This window comes from Alternaria arbusti (genome assembly GCF_024043155.1).
Source record: "Alternaria arbusti strain BMP 1465 chromosome Unknown scaffold_3, whole genome shotgun sequence".
In the NCBI taxonomy this organism is placed as follows: Eukaryota; Fungi; Ascomycota; class Dothideomycetes; order Pleosporales; family Pleosporaceae; genus Alternaria; species Alternaria arbusti.
The window spans coordinates 1,794,565-1,816,152 of NW_026249943.1; the positions used below are offsets into that span (position 1 = coordinate 1,794,565).

A 21,588-nucleotide genomic window follows, 5' to 3' on the forward strand; every position below is an offset into this window, starting at 1 on the left:
GCTGCTTGCTGTCAGCGATTCGCATGACTTGGATACGATGCTACAAGGGCCATCCTGCCCCCTTGTCCAAGCGCAGAAGCACAAAGAAGGTCGTGAACGACAGTAAAGCTGGTGCAAGAGTGCTAATATTGGAACATGCGCGATGTTACCTAGGTAGTTTACTCGTCCAGTGGAGTCGCGGCAGCTACCCCGGCGTGCAGGTACGGGAATTTGCTAGTGTCAAACAGCGACCCACATTCGCGTTCGCTCTACCTAGGTACGAAGTACGCTACACTTGGGCAGGTACACAGCCAACCTTTCTCTAACCTTCTACATTGTTTTCTTCGCTCCTTGGACCTCGTCGGTATACATTTCATCGTGTTTGCAGATCTAGCTGTCTAAAAATACGACCAGAGCTAGGCAAATACCTCTACATCCCATCTGGCACCCGCAATACCAGCGAGACTGACCGGGTGCTCGCAACCTCGAAATACGAGTATTATCCGCACCCATGTCGCAGCAATATCGCCCGCTCTTGGTCATTCGCGATGCTTGTTGTCAATGCTTAACATTATCCCTGCTGGGGTCGTAGAAAATTGCGATACGTCACACTAGGAAGGTCCTCAGATGGCACCGTATTGGAGGTGTTGACGGTCGAGGGTCGACGCTCGCCATGATTCATTACATTATGCTTTCGTTGCAATTTTCATCTCGTCTCACGCGCTCATAAGTCTGCGATGCTCTGCTGAATTACTCTCGTATAAACCCGAAACATCAACTCTTTCTCTTTCATTTCAATTCATCGTCGGTTGCATCATGAGATTGGGCTCGACTCTTGTCTCGAGTGCGACCTTTCTGGGCGCCCTTGCTCGGTCGGCAGCAAAGGACAATGCTGCACATGAGATTGTTGTAGAGCTTCCAGACGGCTGGAAGTCTGTCGGTGAAGCCGATGGTTCTCTACCGCTAACGCTGTCAGTCGCTCTAAAGCAGCCTCGCATGTCGGAGCTGGAAGCACATCTTCAGAAATTGAGCGACCCATCACATGCAAAGTATGGGGCACATTTATCTCAGGACGAAATAAGCAACTTTCAGCAGCCAGGTCAAGACGGTCTTGTCGCTGTGCGTTCATGGCTCGATGCCAACGGGGTACAATTCTCAGTTGAAGGGTCGTGGCTACGAATCAACACTACCGTTGACGCAGCGAGCCAACTCATCGACGCTGATTTCGGTCGCTACCAATACAACGATGATAGTCCTGTTCTACGCGCGACAAAGTACAGCCTCCCCAGTGCGGTAGCAGACTACGTTGACTTTGTCTACCCCGTCACCCAATTCATCCGCAAGCCTTCGAAGAAAGCACTGCCATCATTAGAATCACATTCCGAGAAGAGACAGGATTCATGTACGTAACAACTGCGCTACCCTCACCCAACAAACCGGGCAACCCCAACTGACCATTCCTCCTAGCATCGCAAACCTGCCCCGGTGGAGACACAACGCCCGACTGCATCATGTCCATGTACAACATCAACTACCAGATCCCCGACTCCGACTCCCCCGTGACTTTGGGCATCGCCGGCTTCCTGGAAGAATACCCTAACGAGCCCCTCCTACACTCCTTCCTGGAAAACTTCAGCCCCTACCGCAACACCACCGGCTACAACCCTCTCTACAACTTCACCGTCGCCTCGATCCAGAACGGCAACGATACCAAGCTCGGCTATGGCGGGGAAGCCCAGCTCGACATCCAATACAGCATGCCCTTCGTCCAGCCCATGAACGTAACCTACTTCTCCACGGGCGGCAGAGGCCCGTATCTCGACGAAAACGGCACCGAAGTGCCCCTCGATACCAGCCCCAACGAGCCATGGATCGAGTTCCTGGAAGCACTGCTCGAACACGAAGAACTACCTACTGTGCTCTCAATCTCCTACACTGACGACGAAGCATGGATCCCACGCGCCTACGCCAAGCGCGCATGCGACCTCTTCATGCAGCTCGGAGCGCGGGGTACATCCGTCCTCGTAGCCAGCGGCGACGGCGGCTCTGCCGGCACCGGATCTTCAGAGTGTAAGAACAACAGGTTCCGCCCTACGTTCCCCGTCGACTGTCCGTACGTCACCAGTGTCGGCGCAACGGCTGCCTACTCCCCGCTTAGCGCAGAGTGGTTCAGCGCAGGCGGGTTCAGCGATTACTTTGACCGCCCTGCGTGGCAGGACGCGGACGCGAAGAAGTATATCGCGCAACTAAACGGGTCGCATGATGGATGGTATGCGCCTGGTGGACGTGGTACGCCCGATCTCTCGGCTATTGGAACGCGATTCGTGATGGACGAGAGTGGTATCAAGCAGAAAGGGACGAGTGCGAGTACGCCTGTGATTGCGGCTATGATTGCGCTTGCAAACGACAAGAGGATGCGGGCTGGGAAGCCCGCGCTGGGCTTCTTGAACCCCTTGCTTTACTCGGATGAGCTGCGGCATGTGTTTGTGGATGTGACCGAGGGTCAGTCGGGTAGTTGTATTGTTAACCGCACTGCGGAGCCTGGGTGGGAGACGGCTGTGGGATGGGATGCGGCGACTGGGCTGGGCACATTGGATTTCGCTAAGTTTGTTGAGGCTGTTGCTTAGATATTAGACGTAGCAACAATTCCACAAGCCAACTAGTTCGAGACAACGACAGCGACAGTGTTGATTGGGACATGGACCCGTGCTCTTATTGACTGATTGAGTACTGTCCTCCCCATGCCGGACGGTACTGATGCTATGATGAACTCGTGCTAAACGCTAATAACAATCCTCAATGTGACGGCTTCTCGTCAAATCCAATCCGCTTCATATGTACGCTCAGTAGTATGTAGACCACTTCGTGGAGGTAGCCAAGATATCGATCGCTCTGACCGAGTATGGTTTTTAGTATAAGAACGCTGTGTGAGCAAATGCCCTGCAGCCTTTCTCAGGCAGTAGCCGCTTCCTTTGCACGCTTCTTCTCTTTCCTTGCTTTCTTTTCCTCTTTCCTCTTGATCTCCTCGGGATCCCGTTGCTTTTTGGTCTTCTTCGCCGGCACTTCAGGTGCATCAACACCATTGACATCAGCGTGTTTCCTCTTCGGCTTTTTGGAGGGTAAATTAAGTCCGTTCGGCATCGCAAGCCCAGCAATCGCCTGTGGTACCTCAGTCTCGTCGTCGGAATCACCGATAGTCCCAGCGTCGTTACCACTGAAGCCGGTGGGAAGGAAGCGCATCTTCAGTCCTGTGACTTGTGGTCGTGGTGCACGAATGGTCGATCGTGTTATGGAGGCGGCCGCCTCTGAGCCCGTGTTTTGGTCTGCTTGCTTTGTGGTAAGGTGGGGGAGTCGTACAACCGATCGTAGGCGTAAAGTCTGAGATATCCGCGTAGGGGCTAGCCCGGTCAGCATAGTCGGTAGAAGTAGTAGTTGATGAACGAACCTGGTCTCATGCCATTGTTCCGTGGTAATAGAACCTCCCGGGTGCCATCTTCACTCTCGGTCTGAGAGAAACCGTAGTCTGTACCCTTGTAGCTCAGTACGGCATCCCCTTTCATAGCTTTGTCCATGGCGAGCTCGCTCAAGTCCTTCAGCGAGACACCTGCGGGGGCAGTGATGTGCCATATCTGCTTTCCTTCTAGATTATCGAACAAGCCCGTCGACTTGGAGATAGTCCTGTCGTTGACTGGGACCGGAGCAAATCCTTTGGGTGGTGCGTAAGCCTGGGTCGGTCGGAAATCAACGGCATGCGATTGTGGTTGCACTGGCGGTGCCGGCTGTGTTTGGGTCGACTTGCGGGTCGGTTGCGGGGCGTTGCCTGTGTCCGAGTCGTCGCTAGAGCTGTCTCCGCTGCTGGTGTCGTCGCTGTCGCTCGAAGCTTTCTTGCTCTGCGTGTTACCTGGGAGCTTCGTCTGTATGTCCCTAGTCGGCGCGTCGTCGCCGCTTATCTCTGAGCTTGACAATTCTTCGGCGTCCTCCTGTGTCGCGATTTGCTTGGGCGCAGGCTTCTTAGGCGTAACCTTCGACTTCGAGGCTGATTTGGGGGCAGGTACGTCTTTCTTGCTAGGCTTGGACTTCGCTTTGGGTACGCCGTTCACGTGAATGCCAATGGTGGCTTTCGGCTTCTCGGGCTTCTTGGACTGCGCGGCGGTCTCACTGGGAGAATCATCGTCGCTGTCGATAAATTCCTGGCTTAATTGCGCTTTCGACGGGGTGTTCTGAGGTTTTGACTTGGGTTTGGAGCCCGGGAGCGGCACCTTGGTTTTCTGTATGGCACTCATAGTGTGGGTGGAGCCATGCTCTTTGCGACCAGAAAGTTGAGGTTCGTAAGGAACTTTTTTGCGCCGCGAACTGTCGCGCTCGGGCACTGGGCGGAGAAGAGCCGCATCGCGACTAGTCCCGATTAGGACTTGGCGCGCCAAAAATCGTTGGTTTGATCTTTGAAATGATGGGCACATGCAGAACACTAATGTCAACATCCAAAGTCAGTATGTCAGGGAAACGGAAGAGAGGGGAAGATGCGGCTGCTACTGGTGCGCCCAGCGGAAAGCCACTCACTGCGATTGCGGCTGCTCGACTAAAAGCGGAAGCTGCCGCCCAAGTTGTGAATACACCTCAAGTTGCGCTGGAGCAGATTCCTGTGCCAACGAGCCCGTTGCTTGATGCTGCAAAACCCGAGCACGAAGGTTCAGATGCAGAGGAGACCTATGCGCCCGTACATCGAAATGTCAAGCTTTGCAACTGGCGCAACGAACCCCAAAACATCCTCTCAGATACCGACACCGAACTTACCATCAACCTGAACAAACACGCGACTATAACACTGATAGGCACTTTTGATTTGACAGTTCTACGAGGCGCCGTCAACATCAATGGTGCCAACATTGGAACAGTCAGTCGTGATGGGCAGAAGAACCAGGTTCATCGAGCGTGCGTGCCGGCCACGCACCCTATGTCTAAGATTCGCGGACTAGATGGTACGAATCACATCAGGTTCAAAACTTGCAAGATATCTGCCCCCCTCGCAAACGTCAGTCCACTCTTTGACGGTATCTGGAGCGATTCAACAGATCGTTCGTTCCGAGTTGTAAGTCCCACATCCTTATACATCTATCTAGCATTGATCGCGACGGTACATGCGTGAGAAAGGTTGAGATCTCGAGACATGACGGCCATCTAACGTCTCTGCTAGGTAACCAACTCGGACGCGGATACATTTTCTCGGCCATTACGTCCTGAAGTAACACCCGAAGACTGGCTCCGCGCAATCGAGGACTGTGCTAGTAATGCATCTACCACCGTGGTGACTGGATCACCTAGCTCAGGAAAATCAACATTTGCTCGGCGGCTCGTGAATCGCTCCCTTACAGGTCTAGGCAAGACCGCTCCCTCTGTGCCAGCTGTATGCTGGATGGATCTCGACCCGCAAAAACAAGAGCATGTCCCCGCAGGTCAAGTCTCTCTTACCATAGTGAGAGATCTGAACCTGGGCCCAAGTTTCACACACCCCTCTGTTGTACCAGGACCAAAAGAAGCGACGAGGAACGAGGTTATCCGCGCACACCCAATTCCAGCAAATTTCGCCAACTACGCAGACTACTATCAGTCTTGCGTTGAGGATCTCTTCCTGGCATACAGAAGCCTTTCCTCGCGAGATTCATCTCTCCCCCTAGTCGTCGACATACCCGACTTCCTCTACTCTTCACATTTCGACCTCTTAACAAAGCTGTTGGTGAGAATTAAACCACACAATGTCGTACATCTCGGAGATACGCGGGCCATCGACACCGAAACAGCGGCAAAGCTGCATCTGCTTCAGACATCAACGTCGCAATTTCACGGCACATTCCATGAGATCACCGCGCAACAGGCCCAGACGATACCTGTAAGGTCGGATAATGAGTTAAGAGCTATGCAGATGCAATCCTACTTCCATCTCAAATCTAGCAGTACAAGCTCAAGCCAGACCCAAATACTCAGTTGGGCGCCAGAGACGCTTTCAAGTCTAGTACCATGGGAATTCTGCTACGAAGAAACGCCCGAGCGAGCACAGGATCTAGTGGCTTTCGCGATGTACTCTGAACCAGTAGAGCCATCTTCAATGCTACATGCACTGAACGGATCTATCGTGCACATTATCCAATCCACATCTGCTGCAGTCCCAGGCTCGCTTCCACGGACCCTGAGATTTGGTATTCCATATCTCCCCGAGTCCACGCGCACAGGAATGGTAGAGCCGCTGGATCCTCGAACGACGAGACTGGTCTGCACGGCGATGATTCGGGGCTTCAATCCGGCGAAGAAGATTGTAGAAGTGCTGGTACCAAAGACGCACGAGTCGCTGCTATACAATTTGTCACCAGAGAGGACTATCTTTGTAGGCGGATGCTGCGACGTGCCGGAATGGGCCTACTTGGAGGACGCATATGCGCAGGAAGAAGCGAGGAAAGCGACGACAGGTGTTGGTAATCTACCCGTTTGGGTCGAGAAGGATGACCTTGTAGATGGTATGGGATACCTCAGCACTGTACGGAGGGTGAGGAAGTTCCAGACGTGACCTCACGCTGGAGATATTGTTCATTAGCGCTCCAAGACGGAATGCAATCATGGGGTTGGTGCTTCGAGACCTTCACAGCAGCCTCTCATTGAACAAACAAAATGGAGGTTTTGGCTTCTTGTTGCGAACTACTGTTGAATCGCACTATAGCTGTTATATGTACACGTGATACCATGCTTGTTCCAATGTCCCCGACTACAAAATCATCTTCGGTGGAGCTGTGTGCCGTCAGCAGATGGAGTGAAAATGGTTGATGGTAAACTCACGATCGATGATTGGGCAAGGCAGGTTGCGCTCGTACTTTGATCCTACAACACCCGTCAGTACATTCATATCCGCGGCCGGTGCGGAAATGTATCCGGGCATTAGCAACGAACCTCCAGGAGCCGTGGGTGGGCGGTAAGGGTCTGGGTGCTTCCACTTCTCGAGCAGGTTTTCCGTCTCCTTGATCAGTTCCTATGCGACTCATCAGCAGAGTCCTCTGCGTAGCTGTAATATATGTGGAGTGTCGATGTAATCGCGGTGGTGGAATAGGAGACGCACCCTCATCTGTCGCGGCTCGGTAACATTGCGCTTGGCCTCGAAGAGTTCGCGGATGTACAGGGCCTGTCCGCGCCAGAGGTATCGGTGGACGCTCCAGTCGAGGGCGAGCTTGAGGGACCGCCTGTAGAGGCGTCTGCGGCTGGGTTAGTTTCTGCGCGTAAAGGGCGACGCCTGCGGGGGTTTGGCGTACAGGACGTGTATCTTGGAGCTCATGACGGTGATGGCCCTTCCAGTGGGAGTTGTTGCGGAAGGGAGAAACGTGGGTCGTGGCCGCAATGCCTCGGTGTCGTCGCAGATGGCTTGGTGAGGGCAGCGTGAGGTTGCGGGCTTGGCATTTGTGCCTGTGACGGAGGGTGGCTTCCGAGACGTCAGAAGTGTGGTGCCGTGTCTGCTTCAGTACCATACAACTGCCGCAAGGGGACTCATACACAAACCTTCGTTCGCTCGAAGTCGCCCATCGCTCTCACTCGCATCTTAATTTCCTTTTTCCCAGTCTTCGCCTGGCCGCCCATCATGTCCAGCCAGCAGTGTCTCCGCCGTCTACCAGCGGCTATGCGCTCTGTGCGAGCTTTGCGCGCAAGCCCACGAGCCATCCCAGCCGCGCGCAGCTATTCCGCCATCTCCAAGGCGAACTCCTCTGGTCTCCTCGCCCAAGCTTCAAGGTACTGCGAATGTCTACATCTAATAAAAATGCCCGACACTAACTGTTCATAGACGGCCTGGACAGCTCTCTTCACAACGCCTATGGACCCTCGAGCAGACAAGAAGCTATGCCGACACCATCGTCAAGGTGCCCGAGATGGCTGAGTCGATCACAGAGGGAACCCTGAAGCAGTGGTCAAAACGTGCGTTCACCATCTCCAATTAGTTATGCCAGCAGCTTACAATATGCAGAGGTTGGCGACTACGTTGAGCAGGATGAAGAAATCGCGACTATCGAGACCGACAAAATCGACGTCGCCGTCAATGCGCCCGAGGCTGGTACTATTAAGGAGTTCCTCGTCAACGAGGAGGACACCGTCACCGTCGGACAGGACATCGTAAAGCTTGAGGCCGGCGGTGCTCCAGCTGGCGGAAAGAAGGAGGAGGCCAGTGAGCAGCCCAAGGAGCCTGCGTCCAAGGACCAGGAGACTTCGTCGCAACCCGAGGGCCAGCAAGAGCAGTCTCAGCCAGAAGTGCCAAAGGAGGAGTCGAAACCAGAGCCTCCCAAGCAGGAAGAGAAGCCTCAGCCGCCCAAGCAAGAATCCAAGCCTGCACCTCCCAAGAAGGATTCCAAGCCCGAGGAGACCAAGCCGGCTACACCTGGCAGCCGTGAGGAGCGCCGCGTATGTAACCTTACTGTATGCTCAAATATTGTGTACTAACAGCCTTGCAGGTCAAGATGAACCGCATGCGCCTCCGCATCGCCGAGCGCTTGAAGCAGTCGCAGAACACCGCCGCCTCCCTGACCACCTTCAACGAAGTCGACATGTCCTCCATCATGGAGTTCCGCAAGCTCTACAAGGACGAGATCCTCAAGAACAAGGGCGTCAAGCTCGGTTTCATGTCCGCCTTCTCGCGCGCCTGCATTCTCGCCGCACGCGACGTACCCGCTGTCAACGCCTCCATTGAGGGCCCTGACGGCGGCGACACCATCGTCTACCGCGACTACGTCGACATCTCCGTTGCCGTCGCTACCGAGAAGGGTCTCGTCACCCCCGTCGTCCGAAACGCTGAGAGCTTGGACATGGTCGGCATCGAGAAGGCCATTGCCGACCTCGGCAAGAAGGCGCGCGACAACAAGCTCACCATTGAGGACATGGCTGGTGGCACCTTCACCATCTCCAACGGCGGTGTCTTTGGCAGTCTGATGGGAACTCCCATTATCAACCTCCCCCAGACCGCCGTTCTCGGTCTGCACGCCATCAAGGAGAAGCCGGTCGCTATCAACGGAAAGGTCGAGATCAGGCCGATGATGTACCTTGCGCTCACATACGACCACCGACTGCTCGACGGAAGGGAAGCTGTCACTTTCCTCGTCAAGGTCAAGGAGTACATTGAGGACCCCAGGAAGATGCTCTTGTAAGCGTTGATGCTGTAATCGTGTCTTTGTGTATATGTAGGATGGGAGGTTTTTCCGCGAAAGCGCGGGAACCAGTAGCGGGGCAGAGAAAGGTGTGGTTGATTGGATCAACGAGATATTTTGGCATGCATTGAATCATTCGTATTGCATAAATGTGTTTGATAAGTCTTCAGCTGTGTGCATGAGTGATTTGGTGCAGGTTGAGTGGTGCTTGAGTGATATCGTGCGTAGAAGTGTTCCCATGTTAATGTCGCGTCTTTGCGCAGGCCAGACGGGACATGACGCGTCGACGTCCATGTCTTTATGACGAATGTAATAGATACCGTCGTCTCTATAGCCTCTGGTCGGATTTTTGAAGTTATTTGCATGTACAAAAACGCGCGTATACGCGTCTAGTATGTGAAAGCGCCGTGGTCGCGTCTGTGGTTCACACGCCGTAAAGGCTGTTGTTGTAAATGTACACCACCACGCTGGAAATTGAACCTACACTTAGTTTCAAAATAAAACATAGGGTCGCTATAGTCGATGTATGCTGTTTCGGAACATTTGATTGTAGTGGTGGAATGTGATGATTTTTTGAACAAGTTGCTGTTGGTGCTTAAATCCACAAGTTCAATCTTGACCTTTCGACTTATTCCGAACAAACAGCATACAGGGAAAAGAAATAATCGAGACTACCAGCATCAATCCTTCATGCCATCAGCTGCGGGTGATGTATAAAATACATTCCATGGCATGAAATACGTAGTATGCCTTTTATGTTCGGCACGCCGTCAACAATGCCGATGCGTACATGACCATAGGAAGACATCCACCAACACACATCATGCGACACGAACACCTTGGACCTAGAGAACTAGGTATAGCAGATAGTACAGATAATAAGAGTCTTGAGTCGAAGAAGGAGAACATATCAAGTCATGTTATCCGAGACGGTGCACCTGTAGACACACGCATTCACTGTGTACACCAAGAACACTACAGCCACCTACGCAACGTTTGCACCATAATTTTCCAAAGATACAGCCAAACTACACAGAAGTGCTAATTGACTGTTGTCCAAGCGCAATGTGTCCACGGTAGGTGGTACATCGTACCCCGGGTTACGTCACACAGCTCCGTCGACTACCACATGGGATCCGCTCAACGCAGCAAATATCACCATCTCTACCATGCACATATATGCCATCTATTGCCCAATTCGCTCGTTGTTGTCGCTGAATCCCCAGAACCACAATTGTGCCGGTTCGAACGCGAAATGCTTGTCAAGACAGCATGGTCGAGAATGCGCGATGGTCGAATGCAGTCGACGCAACGTTATCGCACGTGTAGGCGAAGTGGAGTCTGCGCGTTACTCAGACGAACAAGCGCGAGAAGTGGCGGTGTAGCTAGCTGGTGGATAAGGTTACACGGCGCGCATGGCAAAGTCCAAATAGCGCGTATGCAAAGCTGCACGTTAGCAAGATGGAATTCACGGCAGAAGACGGTAGATGAAGTGATATGCTCGATTCAGCTCATGAGCTCGCGGTCGTCAATACAACCAGCTAATATACAGCTCTGGTATAAATCCCGTAAAAAGCCGAGAACCCAAACCCAGACCGACTCCCATTATCATTGCAGATGAAAAAGACCCATGAAGTAACCACGCCGTGAAGAAGAAACTCAAATGCAGGACGCGTTTAGAGCTCCTGCGAAGGACCCTTGCCAGGCTTGGCTGTCTTCTTGGGCAGAAGGTCTGAAAGTATGTTAGCAACTGATGCGATGCGAGCGGACTGTGGAGCAACGTACTCTGGTGAATGTTGGGGAGAACACCACCCTGGGCGATGGTGACGTGTCCGAGAAGCTTGTTCAGCTCCTCGTCGTTCCTGATGGCGAGCTGGAGATGGCGGGGAATGATACGGGTCTTCTTGTTGTCGCGGGCAGCGTTACCGGCCAACTCGAGGATCTCAGCAGCGAGGTATTCAAGGACGGCAGCGAGGTAGACGGGGGCACCGGCACCGACACGCTGAGCGTAGTTGCCCTTGCGGAGAAGACGGTGGACACGACCGACGGGGAAAGCGAGACCGGCCTTGGATGAGCGGCTAAGGACGAGTTAGCTATGATGCAATGTTGGAGATGGAGTGCGCAATGCCATGCGAAAAGACGCGTCAATCAAGCAAAAGACGCGTCAAAAAGATGCAAAGTGAAGCTGAAGAATGCGCAAGGCAGACTGGAGCCAAAGGCGCGATGCAGGAGATGGACTACTCACGATTGGGCGCTGGACTTGGAGCCGCTGGCCTTGCCTCCGGACTTGCCTCCAGTCATTTTGAGAGAGTTGGTTTGGGGGTTGGTTTGGAAGTGGGAGAGGTTAGAGAGTTGAGTAGATTGAGCGGGATGAGCTGGTTGTGGGCGTGGAGTGTCGAGACGATGGATTGCTTGCTGCTGTCGGGGGGCGGGGCGGTCTTATAAGGACGGCGCTGGACTGTTGTGAGTGCGCGAGATCAACCTGCCCACGCTAGCGCGCGAAAAGGCAGCGACGCCGCCTAGCGCCTGCCGCCAGACTGCGCAAGATCAATGGCGGGCCTCGCTTAGCCACCAAACCGGCAAGAGCTGCTGCACGGGCCTCCCAGCCGCTGCTGGATCACAACATGAGAGCGCGCTCCCCATAAGTAGCGCACTCCCCGCCGTCGACGACCTTTCCCTTCATCCATCGCAAACTCCCACCACGACGCTCGACCAACTCCATCTCACTCCAAGCTTCTGCTTTTAACCCAAACCCACCTTTTTTACCACCACCTCTCAAATCCACCAAAATGCCCCCCAAGGCCCAGAAGACTCCCACCACCGGCGGCAAGGCCCCGGCTGGCAAGGCTCCCGCTGAGAAGAAGGAGGCTGGCAAGAAGACCGCCGCGCCCTCCGGTGACAAGAAGAAGCGCACCAAGACCAGGAAGGAGACCTACTCCTCCTACATCTACAAGGGTGAGTTTGCACTTTGCGCGTTCTGAGCGCGCCATCTAGTCTCTGAGGCCTTGCGCTTCATCGGCTTCCATTGAGCAGAATTTGCTGACGCGTCTTTAGTCCTCAAGCAGGTCCACCCCGACACCGGTATCTCCAACCGTGCCATGAGCATCCTCAACTCTTTCGTCAACGACATCTTCGAGCGCGTCGCCACCGAGGCCAGCAAGCTCGCTGCCTACAACAAGAAGTCCACCATCTCATCGCGCGAGATCCAGACATCGTACGTTTTCCGCCCTTCTCCCACATCCAGTCTCGTTAACTGACTTCATTCACAGAGTTCGTCTGATCCTGCCTGGTGAGCTTGCCAAGCACGCCGTCTCTGAGGGTACCAAGGCTGTCACCAAGTACTCTTCCTCCACCAAATAGAGTGCTTTCTTTTCGCCGGATGTTTTCTTTGGGTCTTTCTTGTCTATTTGACAAGTGGTTATGGGGTGCGGTGTTCACGGGTCCTTTGCTAATGTGATCATGGGTCGGTTTGTCTGTCATCGAATCATCTAGTCGTATTCGACTACGAGGTCCATCAGGGTCTGTACATTATACCACAGCAGACGGGAACGAATCAATTATTTCGAACTTCACAAATGACTTCATTTCCTTTGACTTCCACTTTCTGCACATCGTATCCTCTTCTTTGACTCACAGATTCCCGTTCCACACAGAGCGCATTCGTGATTCAGCCATGGCGCGTAGATCTGGAAGCGCGCCTTTCTCGAGACGATACGCGATATCGACGCGTGGCGGGGGCCCACGCGCCGTGATCTACGAACACGCGCCGAACGCGTCTTTCACGATATCTCGACGAAACCGGAGGGACCGCGCGTTTCGCGATTCCGGCCCAGATGACGTAGGCGTCCAGCGACAGGAACGAGTGAATTCCAGAACTGGAACGACAAGCACGAGTTTCCACATGGCAAGCGTACGCACCTTAGCAAACATTACCAAGACTTATGGATTTATGGATTGCGCACCAAAACGCGGCATTTACGGATATACACGTACCAAACCCTCGAATCCCATGACTCCAGACATGCATGTACCCGTATTGATATCATTGCGAGACCCAACAGAAAACGCCATAACAATCAAGACGGCAGTTGCCTATTGCAAGCCATCCTCGTCCCAACTCTCGACTTCGTCAATAGCACCCTCTCTTTCTTGTCCTCGCGGCGCTGGCTCTTTGTCCTGCACGTGCACCACGCTCTTGCCTTGCACGCTGCGAACGCCTTCTTTCCAGTTATCGTAGTCTTCTTGTGACGTTATGAGGAAAGCGAGAAGCATAGAGGGGTCCATCTCGCGGATCTGGAGACGGCGGATGCGGCGCGTGTGGCAAGAGGCGAGTTCCTCGGCGGAGTAAGATGATGAGTTTGATGAAGGGACGATGGTTGTTGATGACGAGGTGGACGTTGCTGAAGCTTCTAGTGTGGAAGGAGCGGCTGTTTCCTGGTCTTCAGTGGATGACGAAGGGGAGCGGTAGGGTAAGAGTGGGCGCGTGCTGTGGGGATCAAGGTAGAAGAAGTTATTCGCCTGCGTGGCTACGAAGTAATGTGATGCTGAAGGGCGGCCACTGTGAACAATTAGTATAACTCGTCTTGAAGTATGACAGACATCTGTTGCGCCTCACCCTGCAATGCCAATGCTCTGCTTCATCTGCAGGCTCGCCTTCAGCGCCTCCCAATACACTGGAGTGATCTTGTCGATGCCCAACCTTGTGCCGACGAGGATCAGCGTAGGTCGCCATTCTCCGTCGTCGTCCTCGGCGATTTGCTTCAGCTTATCTTCATACACGTCGGCGCCGTCACCAGATACGTATACTCGCAGACCAGCTTCCTTGTACTTATGCACTAGATCCTGTATGCACCGTGCTGCGGCTGAGGGACCGAACCACTCGCCAGGGTACTTTCCGCATACAGCAGCGCCGTGTTCGACGAAGCGGTGGATAGAGAAGGGCGCTTTCGGATCGTCGGCAAAGAGCGAGAGTATTTCATGGTGCTCAGGCACATCAGGCTTCTCTTGGTATCTCCAGTCCCGTCCAAGACGTAGCATCTGCAGCGCGTTGGCGAGTATGCACTGCCCGCTCCTGATCATGCAGCCAAAGCCCGTATCCGATGTGAATCCAGGCGAGGCGAGGTTCTGCATGCGCACGCGGAAACTCATAGCGCTCGTTGCCTTTGGGTCCTGACTTTTCTGAATCGGTGCGAAGCCAGACCGATAGGTCATCCAGATGCGCGACTCGAAGTCGTCGAGGAAGGCGGAGGGCCAGTTGCCATATTGTGCTGGATCCTCGCCATTTGGAGCTTCCTTGCGTTCGGACTCTTCGATGCTGGTTCTTATCCAGCTTTCGTCTTCGTTGCGTTCGGACAAGGGCGTGGGTGCAGGCGTCCCGGCAGCTGGGGAATCAGTAGGTGTAGGCTTGGACGGCGGCGGCCGGGGGTCGTAACGCTGGCCTAACAGCCATATGGGGTCGTTGGAGTCGTTGGTCGGCGGAGGGTCGTAAAAGGTGCGGACGATGTTGCGGCTGACGCGCTCGAAGTCATGCATGATGGCTGCAACAGAAGGTGTTGTAGCCAGGGCGGCGATGGATGCGGAGGTGATGCGGAGGTCCCGAGATGAGGTTGCCTAGAGCTGACTGCACGCGTTCGTACTTGCCACAACTATTTGCACATGCCCACGATACCAGACGGTGGGTTGATGTAAAGTAGCAACACGATGTGGAGCTTCGTGGATTGGTGCAGCCAGCTGCAGAGGGTCAGATGCGGCTCTACGAACCCAGGTTCCGCGGGGGAGGGGCCTGCGGTGCTATCACCTGGCTGTGTCACTGCGTGGCAATCACGTTCCTAGAATGCGTTGGCCAGAGTATGCGCAACCCATGTACACATCACCGCGATCCAAGCGCATTTCATTCATGCACTCTACAATGGCTTCCATGCTCAGAAGCTGCTGGCGCACTGTCCACGCATCTCCAGAGCTCACCGGGGAGCGATAACCAGCGGCTCCATCGTCATAAGCTCCGCTAAGCTAACCCTGCGCATCATTACTAGCCCCGCGCCACTCGCGACCCTTCGAGACATCGAAGAGCGCATCATCTCCAAACCCTCCCCAACACCGTTCTTTTCTTATTTCCTTCGTTTTCACCGCAAAACGCTTGTCGCACCGCTGTCGCTATGTCGAAGGGCAAAAAGGGCAAGAGCAAGGCCAAAGGCGGCTCGGCCAAGGGCACACCGCAGCGCGCGCAGTCCAAACGCCACTCATACCAATCATGGCCAGTACATGAGGAGAGTACGTTTGCGCTCTTTCCCCAATCGCCACATTGAGATTGGGCTGTATTGACCGTCACAGCCGCGACCGCCTCCAAGTTCTCCCTCAAAGACGAGGCCAAATGGATGTCAAGTCACCGCACCGCTGCGTTTGAAGCTGGCAAGAAATTGCGACACATGCCCATCGAGTTCATAAGCGCCGGCCACCTCGAAGGCACGCTGAAGAAACTCACGCCCGACGTAGAGACGGCCCAAGTCTCATCTGAATCCAGCGCTGAATCCATTACACCATCCTCGCCCTCCTCCACGCCCGACAACACGTCAGCAATGGCACACATGGCCATTCGCAGTCCCTCGCCCGCGCCTTCTGAGGCTTCATCTTCGAGCGCCGACGAAGTGCTATTCAGAGGCCGTGGAAACCAGCCACCAGCTGCGTCTGTCGCCACCTCGTCCTCTCAACAGGCACCCAAAGCCACCTCTACTGCGAAGCCGCCACCCACATCCGCACACGCGACGGCGCGACCATCAAAGCCGACTCCTTCAACAGAGACGCCGTCTGTTCAGACACCCGAGCTCACCGCTGCCTCTACTACCGACAATACATCCGTGGCAACGACAGCCAAGCTTCCAGTATCGGTTGAGCTTAGCATTCGAGGCAACGCTACATCTCAGCTGGAGGTAGAGGTGGACTCGGATGCCGATGACGTTGATCAAAACCAGTTCTCAAGGCGAAGAGGAGGCAGACCCGCATGGGAAGGCACAACTACCGAGTGGCTACACCGGAGCAAACCAAATGTCGGATGGTTGCCTGGTAATGCCCGCCCTGACATGGACGCCTATCTGCGCGGCGAGGTGAACCCTCGCGACGCCGCGATAGATGACTACATGCAGAACATGGAGGAGTTTGGTCTTACCGAAGATATGATGGCTTCGTCTGGCTTCGCACGCCGTGATATGGATCTGGATGCGGGCAGTCATAATGATTGGGAGTCAGCATCTGGAAGCGAAGACGGTGGTAATGAAGATGCAGGCGATGGCACTGAGGAGTGGGACTCAGATATGCTGCAGGATTTCGACGACATGGACACCGCATCAGACGTCGCGGACAAAGTCGTTCGGATTCTATCAAAACGCATGCGCAAGAGTGGCCTCCAATATCTCTGCGTATACGAAGACTCGATAATAGACGAAGCTCGCTGGATCTCACCTACCCACCTCAAGTCTGGCGACGAGAAGCTACTGATCAAAGCTTTTGAGGCAGAAGCTCACGAGCGTGAGCAGCAAATGCTCTCCAGCAGCGACTCCGAGGACGACTCCGAGGATGAGGACGATGAAGATGAAGAAGCTGAAGACTGGGATGATGAGACCATCGCAAAGGTCTTGCAGAAGCAAGAAGAGCTTGGTCTGGGTGGCGACGAAGTGATGCTCTATGGTGGCGATGAATATTTTGGTGGATCGGGCCCATCTAAGAACTACTCATATGGCGGTTACGGCAGATCCAACAAAAAGGGAAAGGGGCGCGGCCGGGGCAAGAGAGAACCTATTTTCCCCTCCGCTTCTGCTATGGTTGCGGCCCTGGAGATGGATCCATATGGTGGCTTTGACATCATGGATACTGAGCGCCCATCGCTTAAACCCAAGAAGAAGGGTCGACGTGGTCAGCCACCGCCAGAATTGGACGATTCAGATCTGAACGAGCAGTTGCAAAGCGCGTGGGCGAATGACAGAGCCAAGAAGCGTGTGAAGAAGGCCGAGCGCGAAGAGTTGCGTCAACAAGGCTTGTTAGGTCGCAAGGGCAAGGGCCCCAACCTCAAGGTCAAGTACCAGGGTGGCCTCGATATGGAAGACATTGTCGAAGAGCTTCGTGAGTTCTTGCTAGGCGACATGCAGACATTGTCTCTCCCACCCATGGAGGCTTATCGCCGCGCCACCGTCCACCAAGCTGCTTCATTCTTCAATCTGAACTCACGTTCTCGGGGCTCTGGTATGGACAGGTTCACCATCCTGTCCAAGACCAACCGCACCCGCACCTATACGGACGACGAATTCGATATTGCGATTGCGAAGAAGGGTTTCCAGAAACGCCTTAAAGGTCCTCTTTACTCAGAGGGTGGTGGTGGCGGCCGTCCGGGCAAGTATTCCACCGTCAAGCACAAGCAAGGTGGTGCGCGCACCCGTCCTCAACTGGGCTACAAAGATGGTGAGACTGTCGGTGCGAATGCGCCAGAGCTCGGTCCTGAGAGCAAGGGCCATGCCTTGATGATGAAAATGGGATGGTCCAACGGTGAAGCTCTGGGTGCTGGCGACAACAAGGGCATCCTAAAGCCTATTCCCCACACTGTCAAGACCAATAAGGCTGGTTTGCAGTGATCGCGCTGTTTGTATCACGACATCCCTCAATGACGTTGCCTTTCCCGGGCGTTTACGAGGTGGTGGTGTTACGACATTCCAGCTCAACCACACTCACATGCGCAGCACTGGTTGCGTTTGATATGGCATGTAGTACCTTGTGTATATCCTTGTGTATATTAGTACTGGCGAAGTCTGTGGCGTACGATGGGTTACCGATCATGGCACGTTTACAAAGGGCGATGGTATTGCATTGCGTGGCGGACACCGGCGGCGTTGTTTAGATCTTCCATCGTCGCCTGCAGATCCACCGTGGCGGCTCGTCAGGCAGCTGTCACTTGGAGCTCGCGATACTTTTTTCTTTAAGGCCGCTCAAGTATGTCTCTTCGACTCATGATCCTGTCGCGACATCGCTTGGGTAGGCATCAAAACTACATCAAAATCGTACCAAAAAAATCAATAAAATACTAGAACTTATGAACTGAACCGCGTAATGTGACAAACCCAGTGACTGTTACGTAGATTGCTTTGGTGATGTACATGGCCGATGTGGGTACGAGCAAAAATCTCGGGTTCTTGGTGTTCGATTTCTTTACAATAAAGCCTATCACCAAACCGATCGAAATATCATAGCACGGCACAACGCGTACTTTTTGCCTCTCCATAACGCGTAACAGTCTCTTCTCGACATCATGCCTCGTTGAGACATGAGAAATCGCAGAACAAATGCGCGCACATATGTTCATACGCGTGGTATGCATACGATGCAACGACTTAGTCCGCTCGATAAACTTGACTGACTTGTAATGGGGCTCCATCAATACAAGGGAGCTGAAAAGTGGAATAAGCCATTGTTCAATTCCATCTACTCAGCAATCTAGAGGCCGACTCTCAACTCGTGTCTCATCAACTCAAGCTAAAACACCATTCTGGAGTCTACATCCAAACCAGACTGTCCAAACAACACGGTTTAAATGCACCTTGGATACCTCATATACACGCCCTTGCACGTGGTTCAGATTCCACCTGCCACCTAGTCTCCTACATTCTCCTGAAACTGGTCGCGATAGCTTGCTCAAACTGTCGCGTGGGAATAAAGTAGGCGCATTTGGACAATCGTTCGATGAGTCAAAGTTCCCACTGAAGGGCGTCAACCGACAGAAAGCCTCTAACAAGGCAAGCAGTCTGAGAGATCTATTCGTAAGATAATCGTGACAGAAAAGACACAGACACCATATGTGTAAGTCCCCAAATGTTATGTACGGAACGCCGAACTAGCCATGCTCCCCTTCTTAACCAACAAAACGCGTGCCGAAGTTGTAAATGATGCCAAATGAGGGTGTCATGTTCCCCAAAATGTCAAGATGTAATGGATATCGTAGTGAAGGTCCTACTGTACTGGTTCGTCCGGGTTCTGCAATCTCTTCCCAAGGTAAGTATGCGAAACGAGCGGATTCGATCAAAACGCGGCGTATTCCTCGTTTGGTGGCAGTTGATAGTTCTCTGCGTGCAGACCCTTGAGCGCTTCCTCGCCGTCCTTGGTGAGGTCTGGCCTGCCGACAGGTGTGACTGCGCCGGTGAAAAATCGTGGCTTCCACTCTTTCTCCGCCGCCTTTCGCTCTGCAGCCTTCTGCCGTTGCTTCTCTTCTATCTCGGTCTTCAGGTTCGTCGCCAGTCCATATTGCTTGCCTACTATGGCATTCGTGACACCGTCCCAGAACTTGAGGGACTCATTGGGAAGCTGCTGCTCGAGCGGTGGGACGATCTTGGCTACGGGGTCAAGCGGGTTGAGGTCGATGATGAGGTTCTTCTCCTGCTTGATGTTAGGCTGTGATCCAGACCGCCGCTTAGTGTACTTACAGCGACCTTAGCAAATGGCTTGCTGCCAAGGGTATAGTAGACCTTGTCCTGCCAGTTGCCCTCTATCCGCGCGAGGACGTCCTTCTCAGCGACATCCTTGATCTTGGTAATCGAATCGTTGTTGGGGTCGTATTTGAAGATGACACCCAAGACCTTGTTTTGCGATCGGCCGAGCCAGCCTTCCTCCTGGTATTCTAGGATGACCTTCAGTCCGGTCTTTGGGCAGGTAACGAAGCAGCTGTCCGCGACAGAGACATTGAGGGAGCCTGTAGAAAAGGTCAGCACCGTTACGGTACTTATAAGCTCTCATAGCCTACCTCGCAGAATACCCCCAAGGTAGGCGGCTGGGTGAGTGAGTTGGTACTCCTCATTGCCTCGGTTCTTCAGGGTGATGAAGATACCCAGGTTGTGCGCTCCAGCCACCACTCGTACACTTGTACCTGTGAACTTGGCGCTCAGTTGATCATAACCGCGCGCACTGATGCCCTTCTCGGGACAGTCGACATAGAAGGCGGAGACGGGAGGGTGGTGGGAGGTTTGCTCGGTGAGGTAGGAGACGGTCACGGTCTTGCCATCGCCTTTGACGCTGTTGGAGGCGCTCGAGGGAGCCGAGTTGGGAGTCTTGAGGGTGGGGTGGGTGTCTTCGATCTTCCAGTTGCACTGCGAGAGTCAGTAACCAGCTCGTGTAATTTCCGACGGAAGCGTACCCTGAAGAACTCGCCCAAAGTAGAGTTGTAGGGCTTGCAAGGCTTGCCCTTGACGTATTTCTGTTCCAGCATTAGCTATGCCTTCCTCGCCGGGGCGTGCCTCATACCAGGTCCTTGGTGAACCAGAAGCGCAAGCACCCGAGCATGCGCCCCAGATCATCTTCCGAATCTCCGATACTGTGGAGGTCAGTTCCCACTTCTGCAGTGTGCATCTGGCTTATACTAACCTGATGAATGTGTCGGGCCTGTCCAAGTAGTGCCAGTACTCTGCTCTCCGTCAGACGATAGTCCGGCTACAGCGATTTGCGAGGCTAGCCATCGCAGTTCTATATTCATATAACGTACCCAAATTTGGTCTTGGTTCGAGGAGTTGTGCGGGGAGGGAGAAGCGGACAGCAGCGAGGTCGGAGACGCCAATAAACCTGGAGAAGGACGGAGTTAGCTTTCGCGCGTCTGCTGTGACCGGATGGTGCTACGTTACCTCCTCAAGATGCCCAGGAAGGTCTTGAACTTGGAGCTGTCATCCGGAGCCTTCTCGACGGCAGCGCTTGACGGTGTGGCAGCCCGCGAATTGTCCCGCGAGTTGAGGGCGGACGTGGTTGCAGAGCCCGGTTGGGCCTTCTCTGGCGCAAGGTCCGCCATGGTTGCTGGGATATGGGTTTTACTCAAGAGAGTAATAGCAAGTGGAGATAGAGGCGCGAAGCTATATCTAGGTAACGATCGATGATGTCGTCAGGTGTTGAGGCGGTGCGCTTTTCGGGTTCCCTTGGCACGCGCCGGAGCTCTGACGTAGCGCAGCCGATAGCCTTCAACCTGGTCGCAGCGGGGTAGTGGAGAGAAGGGGAGCAGTAGCAGGTGGAAAACAGCATGCACATGCAAGTTCGATGGTTATCTCCAAGTTGCAGGGGCTGCTGTTCTTCTGCTTAGCGTGCCGTTATCGTACCTCTAATCCCAACATGCATGTTCTGCTGCAAGGTCGAAACGCGCAATAGGGACATGCATAACAGATCGTGCATCGCTTGATTGGGTGCAGTCTCGCCACCCGACTCTCCCCCCTACCAGGTTTCACAACCACAAATAGCCTACTCCACACACGTGGAACCGCATGAGATGTGTAAGAGAACTCATGATCTATTTTGCTGAGACGCAAATCCATCAACTCAAGCGTGATGGTGCAGCCTGACGTTCTCACTTCCAATAAATGCACACGACGACGCCAAAGCTCCAGTCGTGCAGGCTAATGCGTGATCGATTTGATCGACAGTGCAAATGACCGTC

General features: G+C 53.9%; 10 protein-coding genes across 10 annotated transcripts; 5 read left to right on the forward strand and 5 right to left on the reverse strand.

The window, feature by feature from the left end:
• Positions 1 to 795: 795 nt before the first annotated feature.
• J4E86_003268 (uncharacterized protein) lies at positions 796 to 2,606 on the forward strand (the record flags this gene model as incomplete). The annotated part of the gene is made up of 2 exons (XM_051443824.1): positions 796 to 1,381; positions 1,447 to 2,606. 2 exons carry the CDS (start codon positions 796 to 798, stop codon positions 2,604 to 2,606), a joined length of 1,746 nt encoding a protein of 581 aa, XP_051305319.1.
• A 325-nt stretch (positions 2,607 to 2,931) lies between these two features.
• On the reverse strand, positions 2,932 to 4,262 carry J4E86_003269 (uncharacterized protein; the record flags this gene model as incomplete). Its single annotated transcript, XM_051443825.1, has 2 exons — positions 2,932 to 3,377; positions 3,425 to 4,262. 2 exons carry the CDS (start codon positions 4,260 to 4,262, stop codon positions 2,932 to 2,934), a joined length of 1,284 nt encoding a protein of 427 aa, XP_051305320.1.
• Positions 4,263 to 4,471: 209 nt separating this feature from the next.
• On the forward strand, positions 4,472 to 6,538 carry J4E86_003270 (uncharacterized protein; the record flags this gene model as incomplete). Its single annotated transcript, XM_051443826.1, has 2 exons — positions 4,472 to 5,068; positions 5,174 to 6,538. 2 exons carry the CDS (start codon positions 4,472 to 4,474, stop codon positions 6,536 to 6,538), a joined length of 1,962 nt encoding a protein of 653 aa, XP_051305321.1.
• A 228-nt stretch (positions 6,539 to 6,766) lies between these two features.
• On the reverse strand, positions 6,767 to 7,294 carry J4E86_003271 (uncharacterized protein; the record flags this gene model as incomplete). Its single annotated transcript, XM_051443827.1, has 4 exons — positions 6,767 to 6,846; positions 6,916 to 6,994; positions 7,082 to 7,214; positions 7,272 to 7,294. 4 exons carry the CDS (start codon positions 7,292 to 7,294, stop codon positions 6,767 to 6,769), a joined length of 315 nt encoding a protein of 104 aa, XP_051305322.1.
• A 300-nt stretch (positions 7,295 to 7,594) lies between these two features.
• On the forward strand, positions 7,595 to 9,146 carry KGD2 (2-oxoglutarate dehydrogenase complex E2 component; the record flags this gene model as incomplete). Its single annotated transcript, XM_051443828.1, has 4 exons — positions 7,595 to 7,743; positions 7,796 to 7,926; positions 7,976 to 8,406; positions 8,457 to 9,146. The coding sequence occupies 4 exons, from the start codon at positions 7,595 to 7,597 to the stop codon at positions 9,144 to 9,146; spliced, it is 1,401 nt and encodes a 466-aa protein (XP_051305323.1).
• Positions 9,147 to 10,822: 1,676 nt separating this feature from the next.
• HTA1 (histone H2A) lies at positions 10,823 to 11,447 on the reverse strand (the record flags this gene model as incomplete). Its single annotated transcript, XM_051443829.1, has 3 exons — positions 10,823 to 10,878; positions 10,932 to 11,224; positions 11,392 to 11,447. The coding sequence occupies 3 exons, from the start codon at positions 11,445 to 11,447 to the stop codon at positions 10,823 to 10,825; spliced, it is 405 nt and encodes a 134-aa protein (XP_051305324.1).
• Positions 11,448 to 11,935: 488 nt separating this feature from the next.
• On the forward strand, positions 11,936 to 12,506 carry HTB1 (histone H2B; the record flags this gene model as incomplete). Its single annotated transcript, XM_051443830.1, has 3 exons — positions 11,936 to 12,101; positions 12,201 to 12,360; positions 12,416 to 12,506. 3 exons carry the CDS (start codon positions 11,936 to 11,938, stop codon positions 12,504 to 12,506), a joined length of 417 nt encoding a protein of 138 aa, XP_051305325.1.
• Positions 12,507 to 13,238: 732 nt separating this feature from the next.
• ATG4 (Cysteine protease atg4) lies at positions 13,239 to 14,678 on the reverse strand (the record flags this gene model as incomplete). The annotated part of the gene is made up of 2 exons (XM_051443831.1): positions 13,239 to 13,704; positions 13,762 to 14,678. The coding sequence occupies 2 exons, from the start codon at positions 14,676 to 14,678 to the stop codon at positions 13,239 to 13,241; spliced, it is 1,383 nt and encodes a 460-aa protein (XP_051305326.1).
• A 623-nt stretch (positions 14,679 to 15,301) lies between these two features.
• J4E86_003276 (uncharacterized protein) lies at positions 15,302 to 17,764 on the forward strand (the record flags this gene model as incomplete). The annotated part of the gene is made up of 2 exons (XM_051443832.1): positions 15,302 to 15,416; positions 15,477 to 17,764. The coding sequence occupies 2 exons, from the start codon at positions 15,302 to 15,304 to the stop codon at positions 17,762 to 17,764; spliced, it is 2,403 nt and encodes an 800-aa protein (XP_051305327.1).
• A 1,438-nt stretch (positions 17,765 to 19,202) lies between these two features.
• On the reverse strand, positions 19,203 to 20,952 carry J4E86_003277 (uncharacterized protein; the record flags this gene model as incomplete). Its single annotated transcript, XM_051443833.1, has 8 exons — positions 19,203 to 19,556; positions 19,604 to 19,869; positions 19,921 to 20,263; positions 20,311 to 20,370; positions 20,418 to 20,487; positions 20,538 to 20,580; positions 20,656 to 20,732; positions 20,792 to 20,952. The coding sequence occupies 8 exons, from the start codon at positions 20,950 to 20,952 to the stop codon at positions 19,203 to 19,205; spliced, it is 1,374 nt and encodes a 457-aa protein (XP_051305328.1).
• Between the last annotated feature and the right edge of the window lie 636 nt (positions 20,953 to 21,588).